Source organism: Sarcophilus harrisii, chromosome 2 (assembly GCF_902635505.1).
Source record: "Sarcophilus harrisii chromosome 2, mSarHar1.11, whole genome shotgun sequence".
NCBI classification, from domain to species: Eukaryota; Metazoa; Chordata; class Mammalia; order Dasyuromorphia; family Dasyuridae; genus Sarcophilus; species Sarcophilus harrisii.
Genome location: NC_045427.1, coordinates 258,825,698 through 258,852,907, shown reverse-complemented (window position 1 = coordinate 258,852,907; position 27,210 = coordinate 258,825,698). Strand labels below are relative to the sequence as shown.

General features: G+C 36.0%; 1 protein-coding gene and 1 long non-coding RNA gene across 2 annotated transcripts in view; one reads left to right on the top strand and one right to left on the bottom strand.

Annotated features, from left to right (window-relative positions):
• Positions 1-27,210, top strand: part of RASGRP1 (RAS guanyl releasing protein 1) — a 107,148-nt gene that overhangs the window by 36,944 nt on the left and 42,994 nt on the right. The window contains exon 3 of the mRNA XM_003755989.4: positions 26,908-27,013. Coding sequence (XP_003756037.2) covers positions 26,908-27,013 — 106 coding nt within the window. The remainder of the gene's footprint in view (positions 1-26,907; positions 27,014-27,210) is intronic.
• LOC116421544 overlaps positions 1-27,210 on the bottom strand; it is a 35,711-nt gene that overhangs the window by 5,500 nt on the left and 3,001 nt on the right. Inside the window, exon 2 of the long non-coding RNA XR_004231948.1 lies at positions 8,839-8,992. This is a non-coding gene — a long non-coding RNA (uncharacterized LOC116421544). The remainder of the gene's footprint in view (positions 1-8,838; positions 8,993-27,210) is intronic.

Genomic DNA, 27,210 nt, shown 5'->3' with positions numbered 1-27,210 from the left:
TGTAGGTGTTAGTGGTATCATTATTTAAAATAACATATAATTATTGTATGTTACTAACAAAACATACTAAAATGTTTTTATAGGTCAAGAAGGAATATATATATATATATATATATATATATATATATATATTTTTTTTTTTTTTTAAATCAGCCATACAAGTACCGGATGAGGGTGACCTAGCTTTACACTAAAATGTTGGGTGGAAACTTAGACTATAGAGCTACAAACTCTTTACAAGCCAGCAGTATGACCTGAATGCAAAAAAAAAAAAAAAAAAAGAAAAAAAAGGCTAATGCTGTCTTAAGATGTGTTAATAGAAATAATGGCTTATGATATGATGAAGGAACTTATAATTCCATTGTTCATATCATAACTACAATATTAACTAAAGCAATGGGTGACATAATTAAAGAAAAATATATTATTTCAGAAAATGTTAGTTAATTATCATTCTATTACATCTCCAGTAAAAAATATTACTTAAAAGTTATAGTAGACACAAATATTTCAAAATATTATTTTTGAAATAATGGGAAAATGTTTAGATTTTTAATATTCAAAAGCTATCTTGTATGATTTTGAGATATATTAAAGACTTTAATTAAGAAGAAGCAAAAAGTAATTACATGTTTAAAAAAATCTAGACCTTTGTTTTCCTTGATTTAGGGATGTTCCAGTAAGAAAACACTTTCTATAAGTCTTCCAAAGTTGACTAGGGCACTTAAGAGATTTAAATGACTAGCCCAGGATCACATGGCCAATATGTATCAGAAATGGGGCCTGAATCTCTGTCTTTCTGGCTGTAGCTTGTTTTCCACCCCACCCTGTCTCTCACTTCCTTATATTTAGTTTAGGCCAAACCTTAACTAGAACTTTTTTTTTCCTCCACTATTTTATGATTTCATTGCTCTAGAAAACTTATGGTGAAGAAGTATTCTTTGAGTGATCACTACCCTGCAATCTAAAGCAATGATGATGATGATGATGATGATGATGATGATGATTGTAACAAAAATAGCAGCCACTTCTATATCACTTGAATGTTTTCACATTTATTATCTTATTTGAAACATATCTTAAAAGGTACCTACGACTAATTTTGCTGTGCCCATTTTATAGACTTAAATATCTAGAGAAATGTACAAATTGTATAAATTTGTAACATGGTTAATAGTAAGAACTAAAATCCAAGCTTTCTAACTTCTAATTTATGTACCTATATATGTGTACACATAATATGTGTATATTTTAGTGTGTCTATGTACTGCAAGTATGAGAGATATACCATATCTATATGTAGTTTATATGTATATATGTATAGTCAGTCAAAGTGAAATCCCTGCCCTCAATAAGCTTCCAGTCTAATATTATCAGTTGTTTTCCATCTCATGAGAATCCAATCAGACATAAGGAATATTTTCTCAATTAAGACAATTAAGTAACACAACAGTCTCTAAAGAGGAAGAGCAGAAACTTTTATATTTGTAATAGAATTAAAGTCTTTTGGGCTTTGTCACCCATCAAGAATGGCTACTATGGATCAGCAAACCTGTGGAGGAGAAAGTTCTCTGCTTATTCTTTTGTTTAAACAGGTGGTGACCTTTGTACTTTTGAGGGAAGAGGCGGGTGAGGACAGAAGTCTGTGGGAGAACATATGGGGTGACTCAGGTCCTAGAAGCTCTGTTCCAATGAGTCAAAAGGGTTGATTAAATAAATCCTGGCTAGGAAAGGGTCTTTCTCCTCCAACCATATTCTCTAGTTGCTTCTGTTAAATGGTATCAAATTTGGTATCTCCAGGGTCCAAAAAGATGAAATCATAATTAGATTAAAAGATAAGATGTGAGCAGTCTCTTAGAGACAATGTGTAATTGTATAGAGACTGGGTAGCATGAATAATTGAAATACAAGAACTCCCAAAGCCTCATTTTGATCACCCAATGTATCTCTCCCATCTTCCACTTTTACCAAAGCTGCTAAATGACTGTATTAGGGGATAAGAAACTAGCACTGTATTTTCAGTGGTATTAGGGAACTTTCAAGTGAAAGCACAGGTACTGTGCTTGGTACTGGGGATACAAACTGTAATAAATTTTAAAACTCATTCTCATGGGGCTTATGTTCTAGTGAGAACGTCATAATCTATTGCTCCTGTCTAATATCTTTGTAAACCCCTTTGCATGTTTTATATTCAAGAGAAACTAAATTATTGATTGTCCCCCATTTTGGTTCTCTTGTCTCCTGTCTCTGCACCTTTGCTTCTAGGATGGGCTCTTTCATATGTCCATCTCTATCAGTTCAAAACCCTTCCTTCTTTACTTCAAGACCCAACATCACTTCGATGATGAAAACTTCCTGACATACCCATCCTCTCTCCAGTGAAATTTTTCTCTCTTCCAATTTTTCATAATACTTTGTGCCTCTCTTCAGCACTAATCACATCTTCCTTTGTAATTCATAGGGTTACAGGATTTAGAGCCAGAAAGAAAGTAATAAATCAGATAGACTAACCCACTTACTATTTTTTCAGAGGAAATAGGCTCCCAAAAAGTAAAGTGAGTTACCAAGGGTCACATAATCAAGCTAGAATTCAAACCAAGGTATCATATATAATAATATTAAAAAACCATTTCCCAATAGATACGATCAGTTAGTTCATAGCAAAGACTATGAACATCTGGTTTTCGAAAAGAAGCAATACAATTGAGAATCATATCAGGGGGGAAAACACTTCAAACCATTAGCAAGAAGTTCTCTGAGAAGCTCAGACCACCATGTTTGGATCACAGTCCTCGATATCTCAGAATTCGGGTAGCTCAGATTCTGGGCATTCTGGTCTATGAGGACAATTAGAACTTTTCTGTATTTTTAGGAGATTCTTTTTTGAGCTAATTTTAAATCTTCCCATAGATCTAAAAGGACAATGGCAACAAATGAAATTCAAACTAATCTTGCCCACCCAACCTGTAAAATATGAGCCATAAAGGAATGAGAGCACATTATCAGCTCATTGGTTGTGTTTATGTTGCAAGAGTTAGCCAGAAAACCATACATGGCTATACATAGGAGCCATACATGGAAGAAAAGTAAGGGACCAGTAATGAGTTACTCGGGTGTTCTCAGGTAGGCATAGAAGATTGAAATACCTTGTCTACAAATTACTGAACCCAGTAACACAATAACTCTGAAATAGTAACCCAAATTTAAAAGACTGGAAAAAAATGGGCCAAATTGTCAAAGAGGATAAAAGATAGAAAAAGCCAAAGCGAGCAGTACTGCAGGAAGTCAGACACATGTATAATTTCAGTAGAGATGTGAATTGGTCCAACCAGTTTTTGAAAAAAAAATTTTAAGTTCATACCTTTGATCCAGCAATTCCCATTATTGGACACAGAACTCAAGGAAGTAAAAAAAAAAGTTTTAAAAATTCCACATATGTTTAAAAATATTTATAGCTGCAGCATGCTATAGTACTCACAGCATTGGCCTTGTTGCCTAGAAAAGGCAGATTTAGATCTCATTTTAAAAATACTTACTGTGTATCTTTGACCAATTCACTTAACTTCTCTGTGCTGTACACCAGGTCTTTTTCCATTCATGACCCTTTGTGTCCAAGAAATTTTTACATAACTCCAGTTATAAATGCATATAAAATAGGTATATACATCAAACATTTACTGATAACAAATCACAAAGAAATTTATTTTTAAAACAATTCTTTAACAATTCTTATTCTTAAAACAATTAAAACAGACTAATGAGATGAAATTGCATTACTAAAAGACATTGCATACATTTACATATACTAGGGTTTGTGTTAGTAGGGCAACCAAAAATATCTCAAATCATTCTGTGTCTTAGGAAAGTTAAAAAGGGAAGTCAGAGAGTGGTAAATGATACTGGAATGTGGCATGAGTTAGCTTCCCAGGGTCCAAAGGTCCCCTGATATCTTATATAGTCTCATTTAGAGAAGTAACATTTCATCACTAAAACCACAGAGGCTGGGACTCTGGATAACCCTCTAGTCCCACAAAGTCAAAAAAAAGTAAGAACTTTTCTTGGAAAAGTTGCTCATTTATAACCTTTATTCCTTTTCATTGAACTCCAGTGACTTTTTTTCCCCTCTCAATAGTATTTTATTTTCCAGATCCATGTAAAGATGGTGCTCATTTTTGTAATACTTTGTATTCCAGTTTTTCCCCTCCCTCTCTTGTCTTCCTCCTCCCAAAGACAGCAAGCAATCTGATACAGATTATACATGTACAATGCTTTTAAACATATTTCTATAAATGTCAAATTATGCAAAAAAAAATCACACCAAAAGGGAAAAAGCCATGAGAAAAAAAAGCTTTGATCCACATTCAGTCTTCATACTTCTCTTTCTGGATGCAGATAGTTTTTTTTCATCCCCAGTGTATAAGAAATTGTCTTGGTTCACTGTATTGCTGAGAACTAAGTCTGTCATTGCTGATCATCATATAATCTGTTGGCAAATATTTATTTATTTTTACTAGGTGAAAGAGACTTTTTTGCCTACTTAGCCTTAATCACTAAATGGATGTTACTTTAGTCATACTGAGACCTACCAAAGACCTTAGTTTAAAAAGGCTAACTCCATTGCATTTAGGGCCATCTCCACTTTTCAAGATGTATACCTGGTCACTGAACCCAGATGGCTCTGGAAGGGAAAGTGAAGCAGGTGATCTTGCAAAGCTCTCTCTCAGTTAAATCCAATTCACTTGCATGTCATAGCATCACCTCTGTGACATTATGGCCCTCTTGGAGAACACAAACAATTTTTTAAAAAATAACAAATGACTCGCCATCCTTACCACAGTTGAATCCATCTAGTGCAGTCAATGAATAAACATTATTAAACATTTACTCTGTGCCAAACCCTATGCTAAGCACTAGGGATAAAAATAAAGGGGGAAAAAGCAGTCCCTGCCCTCAAGGAGTTTATGATCTAATGGAGGAAAGGGAGAACATAGAAGAACCATGAACCAACAAGCTAGATAAGGCACCAGAAGTAGGGAAATTAGGAAAGTCTTGTAGTAGGTGGGACTTTAGCAGGGATTTAATAAAAGTTAAGGCAGCCAGGAGACAGAGCTGAGAAGGAAGAGCATTCTGGAGTTGAGGGGCAGCCAGAGACAGTGCCCAGAATCAAGAGATAAGGGTCTTGTTCAAGAAACAGCTACAGGAGGTATAAGGTATAAGAAGAGTTCCTGGAGGAGGGGAATAGGGATAGGTTATAGAGAGCTTTGGACATCCAACGGGAGATTTTACATTTGATCCTAAAAGTTAAAGTTATTGGAGTTCTATTGAATAAAAGGGGGACATGGTAGAATTTGGGCTTCAAGAAAATCACTTTGACAGCTAATGCAGCTTACCAGGATTTTCAAGATATCAAAAAGGGGGGAAAGAGTCAGGAAATGACAAATTAGCACCAGAATTTTCTTCTACATTGTAATTCCTCTGAAGGCCAGTACTGGTAAAGTTTTTAAATTTTTCTTGGCACTTTGACTTGGTTCAACAGTAACAATTACATTGATTAAAATATGACACAGTTAAAATAACATTGAATTTGAAGTCAGAGGACCTGGGTTCAAATTCTGAGACTGCTATTTTTGTTGCTGATGTTTAGGGCATCTAGGTGGTACAATGGATAGAGCACCTAGTCTGAAGTCAAGAGAAACTGAGTCAAAATCAGACCTCAGGCACTTAATACCTGTGTGATCCTGAGCAAGTCCCTTATTTCTATTTGCCTCAGCTTCCTCATCTGTAAAATGAATTGGAGAAGGACTGTTATTTATCACCCTTTTAATCTTATATGTCACTTCCCTTTTCTCAGCCTCATTTGTTTCATCCATAAAATAAAGGAGCTAGATTAGGTGACCTTTTAATCTCTAAATTGGTCTCATAGCCTGAAGTGAATAATGACATAAGAGTATAACCACTCTTAACTGATCATACAGAACCATTATTCTATGGGTTATATTGGTCAGATCAATAAAGATTTTTAGGTATAGTTTGGATGTAGCCAACTATGGAATGGCTTCCAAAATATGGACTTAGTCCTAAGCTGTTAAGTATTTTTATTTGTGATTTGAATAAAGGCATAGACAGCAAGATAATCAAATGTATAAATAAAACAGAGAAAGGAAGGAGATTTAATACATTAGATGACAGAGTTGGTGGATTGGAACTTCTAGTCAACTCTTATTAGATGAGGTCTAATATGGAATAATGCAATATGTTACACGGGTTCAAAAACACGAAAGTCACAAGTATAAGATGAAGAGGAAATTTGGCTAAACAGCAATTTCTTCATAGGAAAAAAAAAAAGACAGGGGTAGTAGTAGACTTCAAGCTGTTGTGTCCAACTCTTCCTGTCCCTATTTGGGATTTCTTGGCTAAAACACTGAGATAGCTTGCTATTGTTTTCTTCAGCTCATTTTACAAATGAGAAAACTGAAGTAAAGGGAGTTAAATGACTTGTACAGTCACACAACCAGATTTGAACTCAGGAAGATGAATCTTCTTGACTGTAGACCTGGTACTTAATCCACTGTGCCACCTAATTACTCTGCACCACCTAGCCATAAGTTTAACATTAATCAAAACTATAACCCACTCCCCAAAAAATGTTAATGTGATTTTAGGCTTGTTAAAAGAGGAATAGATCATCTAATCAATTTCTTTCACCTTTCACTTTACAAGTTCAGAAAACTGAGGGGAAAGGAAAAGAATTAATCCAAGGTCATACAATCTCCTAATTAGGAAGCCATGAGTGTTGGTAGCTTTGGCTGAATAGCTTCACTTAAATTTTTCTATGTTTGAAAAACATTGTCCAGACTCAGTAAGTTTGGTGAATGCAACTTCAAAGTAAAAGAAAAATGCTAATGCTAATGATTGACCTTTTTAAAAATAGTATAATTCAGCAAAAGCTAACCCAGGTGGGAGATCTCATTAACCCTTCTTCCCACCTCCAGCATCTTTTTTACTGTAAAATGACCTTACCATACCCCAGACACTCACTATATTTGGTTCAGTTGAGTATTCGCTTGGTGGTTTGACTCTGCAGGGGGTATGTGGTTAGTTCTAGATATGCAAGTAGAAATGCTAAAAAGTCTCAGAAATGACTTGAGGTGCCTATAGCCTTGGGGCATTTGTTATATTACAATACCTTGACATTCCTTGCCAGCTTTTGCTGAAATGTTTCACCTGAAATATTTTTAGCCAAAAAAAAAAAGTTTCCGAGGTTAGTAACTTGCTTTCAGTGTTTTCTTTCTCCTTCCCTCTCTCCCTCCTTTCCTCCCTAGCTTTCTTCCTCATTCCTCCCTCCCTCTCTCCTTTCATCTCTCCCTCCCTCCTTCCCTCTCTCCCTCCCTTCCTTTCTTCCTTCCTTCCTTATTTCTTTCCTTCCTTCCCCATATACAGAGTCCCAGAATTTAAGGCAAAATGGACACATAGATTGGGACTAAATTCTTTGGCTTCATGGAACATTCACATTTTCTTTCAGATATGAAATATTGATTACTTAAGAAATATTTATTGAATGCCTACAGTGTACATGGCACTTCTTAAGACACTATCTTAGTGATCTTTCACATTCATTTCACCTCAGTTCAGTGCAACTCAATCCAACAAATATTTATTGTCTGCCATGTCCAAGGTCCTGAACAAGGCCATGCTAAGAACTGAGTATTAGATGAAAGGTGCACAAATATGGTACTTCATTAACACACAGAGGTCATGCAACACTGCCCCTTTGGAATATGCAATATTGAGGATAGATTTGTTCTGATTAATCCATATTCTCATGGGAGACCAATTATGGACATTTGCAGGGTAACTAGCTGAAATTATGGTGAAAGAGATCAAAGCTCGTTGGCCTATATAAGAATGAATTCTTGACATTGGTCTCATTAGTCTTCCAATTTCATGATATAAATTCTTCTGCTAGCCCTCTACAGTATAGCCAATTCAGCCTTCCTTTCATTCAACACTCCATTTCCTATTTCTATACCTTTGCATTGGCCATCTCCAAAGCTTGAAATTCATTCCTTCCTTAAATCTGCCTCTAAGAATTCCTTGTTTCCTTCAAGATGTGATTCAAGTACTATGTCCTGCATTAAGTCTTTTTTTAATTTGTATTTTCTCATTCTATTGCCCCATAATAGCTAGTTCCCTCTCCCCAGTAATTAAGCACTTATTAAGCACCTACTGTGTACTGGTCACTTTAAGATTTACAATATGTTTTACACATGTTATGCATTAGATCTTTCTAACTATTCTATGAGATAGAGGTGCTTTTATTACAGCCATTTTACAAATGGGGTAAATTAAGTTTGGAAGAGATTAAGTGACTTGCCCAGCATCACACAGTCAGTAAGTGTCCAAGGCAGGATTCAAACTGAGGTCTTCTTGACTCTAAGTCCAGGATTCTATTCACTATGTCACCTGGCTGCCTTGTTTAGTGTATTGGATTTCTGCAGTTATTGGAGTAGCCATAAGGTTGTAGGAAATCTGTAATTCCTTTTTCTCTTCATTTGGTCCAATATTCTGTAGATCTTAATCCTTTTTAAAAATTTAAGCAACCCCAAAATGAGCATTTCCATATATGATGTAGAAGAGAAGAGGATTGTCCATGAATTTATGAATCTCTACAACATAAAGCTTATTTTTCTAGTATGTAGTAAATTCAACACATAACTCCCTTTCAAATTAAAAAAAATCTATTAACATTTATTTTCTTTCTCTCCCACCTACCCTCAATTTAAAAGAAAAAAAAACTTATGACAAATAGTCTATCAAAACCAGTGTCTGAAAATATACCTCATTCTGCATCATAAGCACATCAACTTTCTTTGAAAAGGTGGATAGCTTGTGTCATCATTGGTTCCTTGGAATTATGATTGGTCATTCCATTGTTCAGTCAGTCAATCAATAAATATCTCCTATGTTCCAGATATTATGTTAAACACTGGTGCTAAAAAAACAAAAATACAAAAGACAGTATTTCCTTTCCTTTCCCTTCCCTCCAGGAGTTCACAGTATAATGAGGTATATATGCACAGTATAATGAGGAGTATAATGCACAACATGCAAACATGAATGTATAAAAAAGTAATATGTTGGATAAATTGGAAATAATCAATAGAAAGGAAGCATTAGATTTAAGAGGGATTAGATTGATTATCATTTTAAGTCTTTCCATGTTGTTTGCCTTTACAATGTTGTTATGGCATAATGGTATATAAATTGTTCCCCTGGTTCTACTCATTTTACTCTCCATGAGTAAAAGACATATGAGTCTTTCCAAATTTTATTTGAAATCTTGCGATTTCTTATGGCACAAAATTATTGTACTCCATTCATATGCTATACTTTGTTCAGCCTTTCTTCAATCGATAACCATCCTTGAGCTGTCCTGCTTGTCTGGGATTCCCCCTTCCCTTTTGTTCTCTTCTGATTTTAGGGATGAGACAAAAGAAATCCTATCCCTATCTCTTTTTTCCTCTCATCACCTCTCAAATCCTTTTTGTTTGTTTGCTTATTCTTTATTCGGTTTTTTTTTGTTTTCAGTTCCAAATTCTCTCTTTTTCTCCATCCTCATTCCCTCCCATCCATTGAGAAAGCAGAGTATAAAACCCATTACACATATGAAGTCATGTAAAATTTTTCTACATTAGCCATGTTCCAAAAACAAGAAAAAAGGAAGAGGTTAAAAAAAGGGGGGGAGGGACTTCCATCAGTTTTCTTGGAACATCAGTTCTGTATCTAGAGATGGAGAACGTTTTATATCACGAGTTTTTTGGAATTGTGGTAGATTATGGTATTAATCAGAATGACTAAATCTTTCACAGTTCTCTTTACAATATTGCTATTGTCATGTAAATTGTTCTCCTAGTTCTGCTTACTTCACTTGTATCAGTTCATATAAGTCTTCCCATATTTTTCTTATTCAGCCTTTTCCCAATTAATGGGTATCCCTTTTGTTTCCAGTTCTTTGTCATCACACACACACACACACACACACACACATGCACATGTGCACATGCACATACCAAAATTAAATTGTTATAGAGATTTTTGTACATATGGCCCCTCAATCCTTTTTAAAGCATATTTTGCCTTCTTTTATTTTGAAGGTATAGAACTATGATTTGTAGTGCCATATCTGTACATACTCAGGATTGATGTGCTACTTTTTTCTTTTCTTTTTTACAAGAGATGACTGACTAGTAAGGGACCAACTGAGAAATGAATATGATATTAAAAACAACAACAACAACAATCAAAATACAACAGATTTCTTATAAAATCCCAAATGGAGAAATGGAAATATCATTAGACTCCATTCTACAGATGGATAAAATGAACAAGACAGTGAGACCTGTCTTGGGTGACACAGGGGAGTCAATGACCAAAGCTAGAATGCCAGGTTTCTTGTTTTGGTACTTCATATCCCTCCCAATTTCAAGGATTTTTCCTCTGTGTCTCTCCCTCTGTCTCTCACTATCTCTTTCTCTCCTTTTAACCCTATCCCCCACCCTATCTCATTGCCATTTCCCAACTAGAAAGAACATTTTCTTTTGCCAGTGATGCCTGTCAGATGCTATTGTCAGAAGATGAACACACAGTGCCAGTTGGTAGCTTTGGATGTTTTGAAATATACTACTTCTGTGACTCTTAAGTGATGATTCATTTGCCAAGGCTTTTTTTTACAGCAAATTTATAATCTCTCCACTTTAGACTTGTGTAGCTCTGATATTTCCTTCTAGAATGGTGGCCCAGATCTACATACAATTCAGTCTTCTCTGTGTTGAGAATTTCAGTCCTTGGAATCTAGGAGCAGAAAAGCCCTCAAAAAAGTGTTGGAGGGAACTTCTCCATCGTCCATCTTCCATCCTTTTAATCAAAAGGAGTTAGAAAGTGTTGAATATCAAGAACTAATGAGAGTGGTAAAGTGCTGAGGTCTGAAGTCAGAAAGATCTGGATTTAAATCCAGCCTCAGACACTTAATAGACACTTAATAAAGTTCAAATACAGCTTCAAATACTGTGTGACCCTAATAAGTCACTTAATCCTATTTATCTCAGTTTCTACATCTGTAAAATGAGCTAGAGAAGGAAAAAGCAAACCACTCCAGTATCTTTTCCAAGAAAATCCCCCAAAATTATTCATGAAGGGTAGGACACAATGGAAAGATCAAACAGTCACAAATCAAAAAATGAGTCAATCAACATGGCAATGAGATTTCAGATGTTATCCTGGATGAGGCATGATGTTCCATGCAGTTCAAACCAAGCAAAACTTCTGAAGAAAAATGAAGGGTCACTCATTATTTAATAAAAAGTTAACAAAAAGGGAAAAAATACACCATTCCAAAAATTAAAATATAAGGGTTACAAATAAGAATAATTTATTTTGCAAGACTAATTATAATCCTACAGAGAGAAAATATACTTTTAGTAGAATACAGAGCTTCCAAATATGCTGTATAAAAGGATTACTAGAAATGAGTAGAAATGAGAAATCAAAAGAATCTAAAAGGAAAATTACATTTTAGTACATGAAAGAGACTGAACAATGCTTTTAAATAAAGAGTTAAATGCTGTTCACAATCCTTCTATCTTCAAAGGTTATATAAGAAGTTTAAAAACATATAAATACAAGAAAAAGGGTAAGGAAAGGAAATAGGGAAGTAATGAGGAAGGAGCCTAACTCTTTTACATAAGTGATGTCCATAACAAGAAGAGCATAAAAATCTGGAAGAAATGGATAGGGAGTCAGGAATTCAATAATTTTCACTCTTTTTTGAATTCCACAAAGGGCAATTGATACACACAGAGGGAGTTTGGTATAGAAATGCATGAAAACTCAACAAGGAAACATGCATGGACAGAGAAGGAAGAGAGGGTTTTTTTTTTTTAAGAAGAAACACAGATCATAAAGGAAACACTAGAAAAACCAATAATCAGCTTCAGAGGGCAAATAATAAAATGGGGATCAAAAAGGGAAAAAGTAAGTAGAGAAACAGAAATCAAGTTATAGGACTACTGAAAAGAGGAGAGGCTGAGAGTTAGAAACAAAACAATTCAAATACAAAACACTAATGTTAATCACATTCTTTCTCTTTCTCTACTTCCTCCTTTGAAAAGGGGTTCAAGTGAAAAAGAGAAAGTATAAGAAGATACAATAGAGGAAAATACCAAATTAGCAATCATAACTGCAAAAATGAATGAGGTGAACTCAAAAAGAAAGATGATAACAGAATCTAACAACATGTTATTTTCAAGAAATACACTTGAAACAAAAAGATTCACATAGAGTTCAAATAAAAGGCTGAAGTAGAATTTTTTGCTTCAGGCAATTTCTAAAAAAAGTAGGAATAGCAATCATGATCTCAGACAAGGCAAGAGAAAATTATACAGTTTAAAAAGATGAGATTAAAAAAACATATTTTGCTTAAATGCCACAATAGACAGTGAAACAGTATCAGTGCTTTATAGATATGTACCAAATGGCATAATACCTAATACATAAAACAAAATTCAACTGCAGTTGGAGACCTCAATGTGCTTCTTTTAGAACTAGATAAATCTAATAGAGATAGAAAAGAAAAAGGTAAAAGACTTTAATAAAATTTTAGATCTAGGGCAGATCTCTGGCAGTTATTAAATGGGAAAATAAAAAGAATACATATATTTTTCAGGCGTGACACCTGCTCAACATGGCATCTTTGCAATATGCTAGGACCAAGATACCCAAAATGGGTGTTGCAATAGCCTCACAGGAGTGTTGTGGGATGTGTTAAATTTTTGAGGAAACCATAGTGATAACTCACAAAACACTAGCATGACATAGGCTATGCTCCATTCCTTTCAATAAAATTCTTGAATGTTTTAGATACGTTCTTATTTTATCTACAATTTTAACTACTCTCTTAGCAATTGCTGTGATAAAAAATGAAGTACCAAGTACAAATCAATATGGAAGAGGAAATGAAGATGACTATGTCCAATCTGATTCCAAGGTTTGAGAGGGTGTACATGGCTCATCCCATTAGTAATTGTGATTATTTAAAAATGAAATTAAAAAATATTTTTTCAATTGATGTGTATTTTTTTAAACAGCTACCAAGTTGGTAGAACATATATATTTATTAAGTTGTTTGGACTCAATTACTAAATAAATAGAACTGCTAAGTATTTCTTTTGGCCTAGAAGTGGGTTATAATTATTAGGGTTCTCCATTGGAGCAATATCCAGAGATCAGGCTTACCATAATGCCTGGCACACAGTAGATACTTATAATTGTTTTTGAATAAATGAATGAATGAAACAAACTTCATTGGATATTTGAGGTTTTTTCATGGCAAAAAAATGACTAGATTTAATCAATTATAATAATAGCTGACATTTACATAATGTTTACTATGTGGTATGCACCATGCTAAGCACTTTATAATTATTATCTCATTTGATCCCCACAACAAATCTGGAAAGCAAGTGCTATTATTATCCCCATTTTATATATGAGGAAACTGAGACTGAGTTTAAAAGACATGCCCAGAGCCACCGCTAGTAAGTGTCTGAAACTGGATTTAAACTCTGGTCTCCCTGATTCCATTCCCAGTACTCCATCCACTAGCTGTAACTCCAATGCCCTCTCTTTTCATTTTCACTTTATCCCCAGAGCCTACAGAGTGAGATTTTAATGTACAAAATTGGAAGGGACAGTTTGTATTAAGTACTTTCTCAAAGCCCTCTGTTTCTTTAGAGGCGGCAAGTTAGCGGTGAATAAGAGATCTCCAGGGAGAAGCAAGAAACCCAGGCACCTTGCTCAGTAGAAGCAATGCAGCTAAAAGCCCCTTTTCTCAGCAGGCAGCTTGTGTTCTCAGTTAGACATTTATAGATTGTGATCTTTCATCCAAAAAAAATACAAAACACCAAAAAACAAAACTAGGTCGTTCTTTACATAGAGCTTCATGCTTCATAAGAAAAATCATGCTCAGAAATAAATGTGTAAGTACATGTGCGCACAGACTCATACATGTGTCTGGCACTGCCAAGGGAAGGAGTAGGATTCACAAAAGCAGAAAACCTAATAGAGAAAAGATGGTCTGGGCCAATGTGGAAGTCTCCTCAGGTTTCAGGGGAATTGTCATTAATGCTATACTTGATTCTGCCAATGACTCAACTGTGTGATTTTTACAAAAGCATCTCTTTGGGCTTCAGTTGACTAGAAGGAGGCTAATCGTTTCTAGCCATTTCTCATCTCCCTGGGTTATTGTTAAGAGAAGAATGAAAACTGAGTCTATTAGCTTGTGTGTGTGTGAAAAGTACCACTAGGGAGTTGTTGATTTAAAGGTCATATTTGCAGCAGTCATTATGAGAGTCTTTCTTAGTGGATTTGGTTGTTTCTTTTAGGATAAAGGAGAGATATTAGGGGAACAGAGACTTGCTCTGCCAGAGGTCATGTTGTTGCTGGGTAGCATAGATGGCTGAAAACTATTCTCAGTCAGGGAGGCGACATTTCCTCAAGGATGCTGTCCAGGTCACTGAGGAAAGCCCAGTAGAACAGGAAGCTCATGTGATTAGACAATAAAAGACCTGAATTTGAATGCTAGTCCCCCTATTCACTACCTGTATGATCTGTCTGAGTCTGATTTTTACAAAATAAAGGGGTTAGACTAGATAACTTTATGTAACTCTAAAAGCTATGAATGGGAGGCAGCTATCTAGCTGCAGTTGGTATGGTTAATAGAGTACCAGCTCTGAAATCAAATCCAGCCTCAGACACTTAATACTTACTAGCTGTATGACCCTGTGCAAGTCATTTAATCCCAAATGCTTCATTAAAAAAATTAAATAAAGCCTATGAATAGTAAGAGGAAGTTGCCCCAGGCTTTCACTAGCCTGGTCTCTCAAAAGCATCAGTTTCCAGGAAGGCTTTTGTAGAGGTGTACCACAAAATTTCCCATAGCATGAAAACATGAAATTAGCTTCATTCTTTCCTGCCTCCCTCCCTTCTCATCCCTGCCCAGTCCTCTCACAAGAGAAAAACACAGGCACTCAAGATAAGTAGCACAGAGGAAAAGGGAGGATGCAAATAGCCTTGGCTGTTTCCTAAGGCAGTATTTTATGGTGAAATGGAAAATAGCAATAGAAATCAGGTGACCTCAGTTCAAATTCTGCCTCTGTAACTTCTTGTAAGTGAATCATTTAACTTTTCTAAACTTCATTATACTCATCTGAAAAATGGAATTTTTGTGAATTTTTGGGGGAACATAGGAAAAGAAGAAATAAATGTGTTACTTCAACAATAAAGAAACTTTTAATTTGGGCTCTGAGAGATTAAAAAACTTAATTATGGTCACATACCTAGTTCTTATTGTTTTTAAGGCAATCAGGATTGCTTGTCTTGCCCAGGGTCTCACAGCTAGTGTCTAAATCTAGATTTGAACTTTGCTCTCCTGACTACAGGATCAGAACTCTATCCACTGTGCTATCCAGCTGTCCCTATCCAGGTTGTTTCTGAAACAAAACTTGAATTAAGTTCTGTCTTATTCCAAGTCCTGCCCTCAACAACAACAACAAATTCTTAGTTTGATAGATCATGTGGCATATGGGTATTATACTGTCTTATCAGCTTGAGAAATTTTTTTTAAAAACCAAATCTATGATTTATTGATATAAGCATTTCCAGCAACCCCTAGCCTTGAAACTTGCAAACTTTAATGGGCTACATATGTGACTTCATTCAAAATAAAGTGATTCTCCATTATCCAGAGCCAAGATGTAGATTCTATTTAGGCATTTCTATTTAACCATTTGTTCTCTATTTGCCAAAGATAGGAACCAAGAAAAGATTGAGTCATGGGGTAGTAGAAAATTCAGTACACTAAACTTGGATTCTCAGCCTATGTCTGCCACTAACTCAACATTGGATAGATTATTTCTCATCTCTGAGACAATTTCTTCTTCTGAAAAATGAGGCCATTAAACCAGATGATCTCTAAGAGCCTAAATTAGGCCATTTTTTTCATGGTAGTAGACCTACTTAAACTTTATGTTGGGGAGAAAGTTGAATTTATAGCTAATGGCTAAATTGAGGTGTAGAGATTATCTGTGACACTGTGTCCCTATTTGCCACAAATAAGTAGAATCATAAAAACGTTCCGCCTGGGTACATGCCCTCGTCACCAAAGCAGTCAGCTTCCTAATTCTCCTTTCTATATTTAGACATCCTGGTTTGCCAAGAGAGGTGATTCAGTGCAAAGAGCAATGCAGACCTCAGATAGAAGTGGGTGTTGCTGAAAGGTTCCAGCCCCAAACCATCTTCTGCATTAGTTTGTCATCCCAACAATTAGAAATTCAGTCTTTTGGGTTTAAACTCTTAGAAAAGGTTAAAGAGTTATCTAAATGCTCTTTATGATGATGATGACAGTCAAGCCTTCGGTGGCCTCCTATCACTTCTAGGACAAAACACAAACTGATCTTGACATTTCAAGCCCTCTGTAATCTCACTCACAGCCTATATGACCTGCCTTATTTTTTCTTTGTTTTACTTTTTAATTTTGTTTTTATTGAATTTGTGAATAAAATAAAACCTTCCATAAGATAGTATAATAAAAAGATGATTGCACATGAAACTGCAAATCTATTGTGTGCAACTTGCTATTTCTTTTAAATACATAATAAAGTTATCATGTAATTTTCTTTTTTTCTTCCCTCCCCCTTAAAATGGCTATCATTAGACACAAAAAAATAAATATTTTTATGTGTATATATATGCTGTAATGTGCATTCCGTGAACTTGATCTCTACCTCCAGCCTTCATCCTTTATAAAAACTATCTTCCAGCTCCATCCTTGGAAATTTTGAATACTCTCTCTTTATCTCTGTTCAAAATTCTCTTTCTTTAGGGTTCAACTCAATTGCACATTCCCCTAGATTACTGTTGTTCAATCATATCTAACTCTTCATGACTTCATTTAGAAAACACTAGAATGGTTTACCATTTCCTTTCCAAGTTCATTTTACAGATGAGAAAACTGAGGCAAATAGACTTAAGTGACTTCCCCAGTGTCACATAGCCAGTAAGTATGGGAGGCTAGATTTGAACTTAGGTCTCCCTAAACTCTGTGTTGCACAACCTGGCTGCCAGTAATCTGCACAGCTAAAAGCATTCACTTACTTCTCAACATTATCTGAACTCTGCTGTTAACTTTTTTGGTTGTTTAATCTATTTTGACAATTGTCCTTCAAATATAATCAGTTCCTTTGTAATCCTATGTATTTTATTTTCTTCATCTAAAAATATTATTCTGAGAAGGGATCCCATAGACTTCCCAGACTGCCAAAGTAATGCCAAAATAAATAAGAAACCATGGCCTGGGGCAGCTAAGTGGCTGTGGATAGAAAATCAGACCTGGGGTCTAGAGGATCTGAGTTCAAATCCAGCCTTAGACATTTACTAGTTATGTGACCTTGGCCAAGTCACCTTAGCCTGATTGTGAAGAGAGAAAGAGAGGAATGAAAGGAGGAAATGAGAGGAGAGAGAAAGGAAGGAAAGAAGGAAGGAGGGAGAGAGGGAAGGAAAGAAGAAAGGAGGGAGGGAAGGAAAGAGGGAAGGCAGAAAAAAGAGAAAGAGGAAGGAAAAAAGAGAGTGAGAGGAGGAAAGAGGGAAGGAAGGAGAGAGGAGGGAATGAGAGAAGGAGGAAGGAAGAAGGAAATAAGGGAGTGAGAGAAGGAAGAAGGAAGGAAAAGAAGGGAGGTAGGGGGAAAGGGAGAAAAAAAGAAAAGGAGGAAAGGAAAGAAGGAGGCCTACAATAAAGATGTCAAGCAGACCTGGGTCACAATCACATAACAATCCTTGGATGTCTGAACCAGATGAAAATGTTATTAGGAAACATTTAACAAAATATGTAAAAATCCAATAGAACATCAAAGATGTTAATTTGTGGTTTTCTAAGTCAATATGCAGCCAGAGATTATTATGTGCGGCTTGGTAGCCCCAATTTCTCCTTGAGTTTGACAGCTCTATCCCAGAACACTGAGTCTCCTGGAAGGGGGAACCTTTACCACCCTATTCCACCTTGTATGATCCTTATCTGAGTAGGTGTTCTATCTCCCCTAACATTTAAGCTCCCAGGGGGGCAAAAACACATTGTTTTTTCGATCCTGTGTTCCCAGTTCCAAGCACCGTGTAGAATACTTCAGAATAGTTACTTAATTGTTTGTTGGATGGAATAACTGACTCTCCTGAAAGGCCTGACACATTAAGTTATTATTGACCATTAATAACTGAGGGAAGAATTGGTCCATCAGATTAGTAAACCAGTCATGTAGTAGCTCCTGATGAAATGAAACAGGAGACTGAGAGAAATCCAGGACAAATCAAGAACTTGTGGAGCTGCAAAGGAGAGCTCTGGGTGCCTGGCAACAGGGAAGTTGGAAGAGAAGAGGAGTCAGACCCGACCCAACAGTCTTAACCCCAATGACCCAGCCTGAATAAGACCAGCCATTGGAATTTCAGTAATTTGGAATTTAAATCTTTTATTTGAGCTGGAAGTAACCCCAGAGACCATCAGTTCCAACCCCTTCACTTTACAAATGAGCAACTGAAGCCCAGAGAAGTTGCCCCAAAGTTTCACAGGTCTAAATGGAACAGATCCCCTGAGGCCAGACCCAGTTCTCTTTTCCACTGTTACATTTAGCGTAACCCACAGCAAATAACAATTACCTCTAGCAGTAATCCAGAATTTTCTAGTTCACAAATTTTCCCTTGTCATGACTTTTTCAGAGAACAAATATTTTTGTTCTGATTTTACAGATGAGGAAACTGAGATTTGCCTATTCTGAAAAATTTTTTAAACTAGCATTTATCTAGTCCTTTAAGGTTAACATTTCATCCTCACAATAACCTAAGACCTATCTTTATAAACCCCAGTTTTACAGATGAAGCAGCTGAGTCAGGCAGAGGTTAAGTGACTTGCACAGTCACATAATTACTAATTACTGTCACATAATACACTAATTACTGTTAAAGAATTTGAACTCTGGTTTTATTGTCTCCATCCATTGCAACATCTAGCTGCTAATATGGGTCCTTTCCACTATACACTAATACGTTTTCCTGCTTTTATTCTCTCCTGGCCATGATTTTTCCTGGAGATGTCCTGGAAAGATGACTAGGATAATGCTAGTCATAATTTCTCCAGCAATTTATATGAAGTGAAACAATTTATATGAGTTGCAAGTATTATCCCAAAGTTTTTCTTTGCATGTATTTCCTGACCCAGCCCCAGCTACCATAAGCTAAGGATTTATTTTCAACTTACCATTTTCCCCCCCCCACACTTCTCAAGAAAGATCCAACTGTCATATTTTGGCCCCGGTTTCAGACAGAATTTATAGGATTGGAATATGCTGAAGATGGCAGGGTGATATACTGTAAAAAGCCCCAAACTTGGAGATCTAAGTCTCATTTTTGGATATGTTATTAGTTCAGTGACTTAATGCAAGTTGATTGTTCTTCCCAGAACCTGTTTCCCTATCTATAAATGGGAGTAATAATACTCAACCCCCTTCCTTACTTCATGTGGTTGTTGTGAGAATTAAACACCATAAGATATGCTATTATAAGTATCAAATACTTTTTAACATGATTTCTTCTTCTACATGTAGTATCCCCCAGAGAATAAGTGCCCTTTGATGTCACTATAAGAGACAAAATCTCTCAGCTTTATAGATCATGGATATGGTGTGGTATTGTGACTTATTTCCCTTGTTATTTAGCCTTGAGAATCATGAACTTCTTTTTTCATATGGAAAAACGTATGCCAGATAAAATACTAGGAAACCCAGCAAGATTCTAAAGGAGTCTTAGCAAAAATTCCATTTTCATATGCTACCTTGTGCTTTCTTCCCCACTCCCTTCTCCTGCTCCCCTATCACCCTAGAGAACCTAAGCTTCATCCCACACATTTCCACAGATTTCCATGGAAACTAAACAAAAAAGGGAGAGGCAGAGAATATTAAGCTCCCAGGTTTCTCTCAGGTGGGCATGCATGTGTATTTTCATGTTTGCCTTTACAATTGGTAATTTTAATCTTCCTCAGAGCATGGAATTCCAGCTTTAGAGAAAGAAGAGATTGTCAAGGCCATTTAGTTAAAAATCCTCATTTTTCAGTGACGGGAACTGAGGTCCAGGGAAGTTAATAATTGATTTTTTGAAGTTAAAAAGAGTTTTTGACCACAACAAGCAAAGTGCAAAAACCCCAGACAAATCCAGTGCTTTTAATGGTGGGTAGATCATGACATAAGAATCTTGGATCTTTTCACACACCTGTATCTCTTCCTATGGGAAAATAAAGGAGTTGATTACACATATCTCTTGTTGAATAAGGAGGAAGAAAATCAGCTACATATAAGGAAGTACCCAAGAGTCTTGGAGCTCAACCCATTTTCATCTGATTCCCATAGGGTCCTGATTGGCAGGAAACATTTCAGAGCAGATGGAGGGGAACAGCTCTGTCAAGATTCAGCCAAATGAGGAAGTGACTAGAAGGCCTCTTTGGAGGGAGAGGGTGATGAGACATTTCAGTATTTAAGTGGGCTCTCCTGGGTTGGACAAATGGGGAAGCAGAAAATAAGGGCCATGCAGGAGTATGTCTGAAGAGCAGCAGAGATATACAGGGATAGCCATGAACAAAATTTGATTATTGCTCTCAAAGGGATGACAGAACATTTGCCAATAGGGGATAGTCTCATTATATAGCCCCCATTGCCCTTATCTGAAGGCAGCAGTGGTGACATTAAAGCCATGCAACAGCTTTTGAATACCAGGAAAAGGTTCAGAGTACTTCAGAGCTCAAGTTAACATAGAGTTTTATTTGGGGGGAGTGGGGAGGGAAAGTTGCTCTTTTTTATTGAAGTTTTTATTTTCAAAATATATGCAAGGATAATTTTTTCAACACTGAGCCTTGAAAAACATTGTGTTTCAGTTTTTTCAACTTCTTCCCAGCCCCTCCCCTAGATGGTATGTAATCCAATATATAACATAGGGTTTTAGACAAAGAACAGACTGGTACCAATAAGAGATTACCCTGGAACCAACAGGAATGGATGAGACTGGAGAAATAAGGGTATTTCTAAATTGCCTCATAAAAAGTAAGGAAGGAGGAGGAGAAGGGAGGAAGCATCTAACTATTATCTAGCAAGAGACTGGGGGTGGGTGGGAGGAGAGTTATCCTGGTTTCTAGGGTTTATTGTCCTTAACTTAGATGCATCCCCCAGGAGACTGGGCCATACTAATCAGAATGGTTTTGTCTGCTTAACAATGGCTGAGCTCAATCTTCGTTTCTTCTTGTCTGACCAATTCAAATACAGTTAAATCTACAGGCAGGAAGACCTGACTTCAAATCGATCCTCAGACACTTATTAGTTCTTTGACTCTGGACAAATCATTTAACCTCTGCCTGCCTCAGTTTCCTCATTTGTAAAATGGGGAAAACAATACTACCTGCCTCCTAGGATTTTTTTGGAAGGATCAAATGAGATAATATTTTGAAGTTCTTTGTAAACTTTAAAACATGATATAAACACTAATCATTATCAATAATAGATTCAGAAAAGAACAGACCTGCGAGGATATTTAATCCTACTTGATTATTTTGCAGATGAGAACACTGATCTTCTGGACTTATTTTTTGCCTTTGACCTCTTCTGGTCACTGCTTGGTATCATATGAGAGGGATTCTTTTATGTGAAATGTCTTCCCTCTCTAAATGGATTTCAAGCTTGACTTTTGTCTCTAGGAACATGAAGCAAAGAACTACTGAGTATAAGAATATGACATTTCTATGCTTCACTGTGCTTCAAACTCTTTTTTAAAATAATTCTTTCTCTGGAGCATGGCGGGGATTGGCTGGTATTGGAGACAGGCATGTACATTTTGCTGTTACACCTTTTATTTATTAAATCTTTTATATGATATACCACATTAAAATAAGCCTGGCGATGCAAAAATTGTAATAATTCATTGAAATACCTAAATCGTCTAGCATCAGTAATAACAACATATTCAAATAAAGATGAGTAGTTTGGACAGTGTTTCTTCTAAACAGAATAAGCCAGTTTGAAAACCTAGTGTTTTCCTTCAAAGAGCATAAATTTTGTGGTATGATAATAGAAGAAAGGAAGGAAACAACCATTTATTAAGTATCTACTATGTGCCAGCCATTGTGCTAAGAGCTTTAAAAACATTTCATTTAATCTTCATAATGAGCCTGGAATACTTTCTATTATTCCTATTTCATAGTTGAGGAAACTGAAGTAAAGTAACTTGCCTAGGATCACATAGCAAGTAAGTGTCTGGAGCTTAATTTAAACTAATTTCTGCCTGATTCCATGCCCAGAGCACTATCTGTTGCACTTCCTAGTTGCCTGATGGAGTGGTATTATATCGTTGCTCCTATAAGTATAGCATACATACAATGCCCAGGTACAGAAGCTAAATTATTGAGAATCAGTGGAATGGTTTAGCCTTTCTCTTTAACAAGGCTAAGCACCTGAATTTGTGCCCTTCTCATATGCTCTCATCTCCTTCAGGAGTGCTCTCTTTGTCTCATCTTCATTCTCTCCCCATTTATTGCTTCTAATCCCTTCTAAACATATTCCATTTTATCAATTTTAGAGCAAATTAACAAACAAAAACCCTTCCCATGTGGAAAACAATATGATATAGTGAAAATTACTGGAGAGAAGACCTGAGTTTGAAATCCAACTCTGCCACTTTTTATGTCCTATGTGACTTTAAGCAAGACACTTAATCTCTCCAAGAGCATTTCTTCATCATGAATGAAAAAAAGCATCTATTAAATGCTTGCTTTATACAAAGCACTGTGTTAAGTTTTGAGCATACAATTTTTAAAAATAAGTCCTCATCTCAAAAAGCACAAATTCTAATAAGGGAGAAAACACAGGATTTAGTTGGAAGTCAGATAAAGAAGTTCATGGTCCTTCAGGAACATCAGCCAAGTGTTGGTCATATGTCTTCTTGAATTTCACTTCCAATTGATATCTCTCTTTGAAATTTTCAGATTCCTTCCAGTTATAGGACTGTGATTTTATGATCCTATGTTGGAAAATAGGAGATTGGAGTACAGAAACAAACTGGCAAGAAATCTGAATTGGCTTATTTTTTTCCCTCTTTCCTTTCTTCTATGAGTAAATAATTTCTCAGGGCCTAGCCATTTAAAACCACTTCACTCCCACAAAGAAAGTGTGAGGATTCACAGGATGAGTTATGCTGAAACTCTTGGTAAGAAACGTGTAAGGTAAAAGTTTAAAAAAAAATTCAGTCGTGCTCACCCTGAACTTAGCTTCTGGGGGACTTTCATATGTGTTTATTTTTCTCTAGTTAGCCAGAAGATATAGTCAATTCAAAGCAAAGACATTTGATGAAATTAAAATCGTGCAAAAAATTTTGTAATGGAAAATTCTCTTCTTGTAAGGCAACATCTCCCAGATATGTGTGTGTACACACACACACACACCTATCTATCTATCTATCTATCTCTACCTGTAGGATATACACATACACATAACCTACATAGAGATCATGAATGAGGGACTCACACATAAGAAATAGATAATCATGAGTAACCTTTGAGAGAATATTTTCATATGGAAGATGGGATTTAAAGACTGATTGAAAAAACTTCAGAAGAGGGTAGATGGTGAGGAGTAAAGAGGCAAGTATAGACTGCTCTTTCTAGACTCCTAGAAAAAAGTAAAAGATGGAAAAAAGTAAAAGATGGAACAATAATTTGAAAGAATAGGGCCACATCTTGTAAAAACTTTTTTTAAGAATGTAGAGAATTAGATGGTATTAGGAAATGAAGAAAGAACCAGTAAATGAGAAGAGATTGAAGAGGAGAAAAAGAGAGTGCTTCCAAAGGAGATGGGATGAAGGACACAAATAGAGGGATTTAGTCTTGTTAAAGAGAAGAGACACTTGATCCCAAGACTAAAGCAAAGCAGGAGAGAATGAGTGAAAATAGAGATTTTTGAGTTGTGGAATAGAAGAAAGAAATCAGCATTAATGAAGTGCCTCAGACACTGTGCTGAATGCTTTACATTTTACAAGTGAAGAAACTGAAGAAGACAAAGGTTAACCAATTTCCCAGGATTACACAGCTAGTTCTGAGGTTAGATTCAAATTCAAGTCTTCCTGATTCCAGAATTGGTGCTCTATCCACTGCATCACCTCACTGCCTCTAACTGATAGAAGATATGAGATAAAATAGGTAAGAAAAAAATTATTTTTCTCAGTAAAATAGATAAGTTCATCTGCTAAGAGAAAGAGGGTATAAAGATGGAAGGATCCTAAAGGTTAAAAAAAAGTAGAAAATTTGGACTTGTGGGAATGTGAATGATGATTGGAAAGGACTAAAAAAGTTGACCTGCAAAAGGGATTAGGTAACATGAGTTTGGGGTGGACTGAGGCTGCAGAGTTTCATGACTTCTTCTAGCACCATTCTTCAGTTCAAGAGTTGGGGCATTATTCCAATAGATTTATGATAGAGAGAACCACCGGCACCCAGAAAGAGGACCATAGGGACTGAATGTGAATCACAACATAGTTTTCACCTTTTTTGCTATTGTTTGATTGGTTTTTTTCCTTTTTGATATATTTTTTCTTGTGCAGTATGATAAATGTGGAAATACATTTAGAAGAATTATACATGTTCATTACTTGCTAGGGGAGAGAGTAGGTGAAAAGAAGAAAGAAAAATTTGGAACACAAGGTTTTGCAAGGGTGAATGTTGCAAACTATCTTTGCATGTATTTTGAAAAATTAAAAAGCTATTATTAAAACTAAAAATAAAGATCTAGAAAAATAAAAAAGGAAAAAAAAAGAATTGGGACAGGGAAGGCAGATGGTTGATAGGGATGGTACTGGAGAGAAAGAGTTATACCAATTCTTTTCCCAGTGTATCCAGGGAATAGTAACCAGTGGAGAAGATAGCAAGAGATTAAATGCTTTTAGCAAAAGGTCAGGTTTCTGTTAGAGGTTAGAAGAGTATAAGAGGAACAATAATAATAATGATAATCACATTTATATACAAGGTACTTTTATAGGATGAAGGGACATTTATTAACAGTGGCATGGGGTCCCAATGGAAAGGCAGAAAGAGATGGAGGAAAGGCTGAGGAACAATATGGCTGGGATGGATTAAGGATGAGAGTTAACAGAGAGATTGCAGGAATGAGACAACAAGGGCAAAAGAAAATATGGAGAATCCTATGGACTCAATTGTGTCCTGGCTTCCAATTAGAATTCTAGGGTAAAAATTTCAATTGGCTGAAATAAGGAATACAATGGAAAATGTATATATTACAAAGGAATACAAAGGAAAATCATATGGTGAAAGAGATTTAAGTGGTTTGTTGTTTCTCCATCTAGATGGAGCTGGTAATAGTAACTGGGAAAATTAGATAAAAGCATGTAGTCTTCTACAGCATGTAGCAGGGAATTACATTCCTTAACATTCTCCACTTCAATCTTTTGTTGGTCTGGGACTTTGGGGGCATTACCAATGGATGTTTTCCTTCGATTTCCATTGTTTTCCATGGGCATCAATTGTCATCCTGAAATATATGCTCAATGAAAGCAGAGACTTCTCTTACCTAAGCAGGTAGGGGACATAACGAGTAGACCACTGGACTTGGAGTTGGAAAGAGCTGAATTCAAATTCTGCCTCAGATATTGACAAGTCATTTAACTTTTTTTTTTGTATTTCAGTTTCTTAATCCATAATATACAGGAACTGTATTCATTAACCTATAAGGTACCTTTCAGCTCTAAATATATGATCTTATGACCTCACATGGTGCTCTGTACATAGCATTAAATTTTGAATTGAATTGAAATTTATTTATTCTATTTCTGTGGTTCAAAATAAGTAATGAAAGTTTTGCAAAAATTATGTGTAATTTTATTTAATTTTACATAAATTTATTCCATGTGAATACTCAAGAAAAATACTCATATTTTGGTATTTTTAAGAGTGACACAGGGAGAATAAAATACGTGTATTAACTAATCAATGATCCACAATCAACAAATTGTTCAAGATCTTAATAAAAAAAGCTAGTAATGAAAACAGATCTAAGAGGTATTAAATTGAACTCAAACTCCAAGGTCCTAAGCCCAGCTAATTAATGTTCTGAATCCTTCGTCACTTGGTGAAATGTGGAAAATGATATTTTCTTTATTTCTGAAATGACTTTGAATGAAATCTGGAAGGGAATGTCAGACTCTTTACATAAAATTAGGTGCTCCTATGCTCCATTTCAGCCAATCATCAGATTGAGACCCCTTTTCTAAAAGTCTAGTATACAGAATTCTAGTGCAGAATGCAGTCCCAAACTGTATGAGGAATGCTGAAAAAGATGTCATCAGTCCTCAGCTGTGTATATTGTTGGAGATTTGACAGACCATAGGTTAGCGGATTCCACAAATAACCCCCATTTCCCACATTTACCATCAGCCTCACCCTCCTCCCTCACCAGCCATCTGGTAACGAAGGCCAAAAATGGATTGATGAGAGTTTCCTTCTTCTCCCTGCCTCTTGTCACCTTCAGAAGGAGATTTTTATAAGCAGTGAAACACTCCAAATGATGTGTGTTACAAAGGCTAAGTAAGGGGCAGAGAGAAGGACAGACAAGAGGAGGAAAGGAGGGGGTGGAATGGGAAGGCACACAGAGGCTCCAAATAATTTAAAAATTTGAAAAAAAATCATGTCCTGATATCTGGCTTGTATTTGTGTTGGGTTACCTCTCTCCTGCCAATGCCTAATGCATATGCTTCAATTTATTTTTCTAGATACAGATGGCAATCTGTGTCGGAGTAACCAGCTGCTACAAGTGATGCTAACAATGCACCGTCTCCTCATCTCCTCTACCGACTTGCTCCAAAAACTCATCGCATTATATCCTTTATCACTATAACTTGTATTTTTGAGCAGGGCAGAAAGGGGAGAAGAAGAGAGAGGAAAGGGAAAAAGTATTTATATAGTGTCTACTATAGAGGCAGCTTGATGGCTCAATGGATATTACATGGGGCCAGTAGTCAGGAAGAGCAGCCTCAGATACTTCTTAAGTGTGCATCCCTGGGCAAGCCATTTAA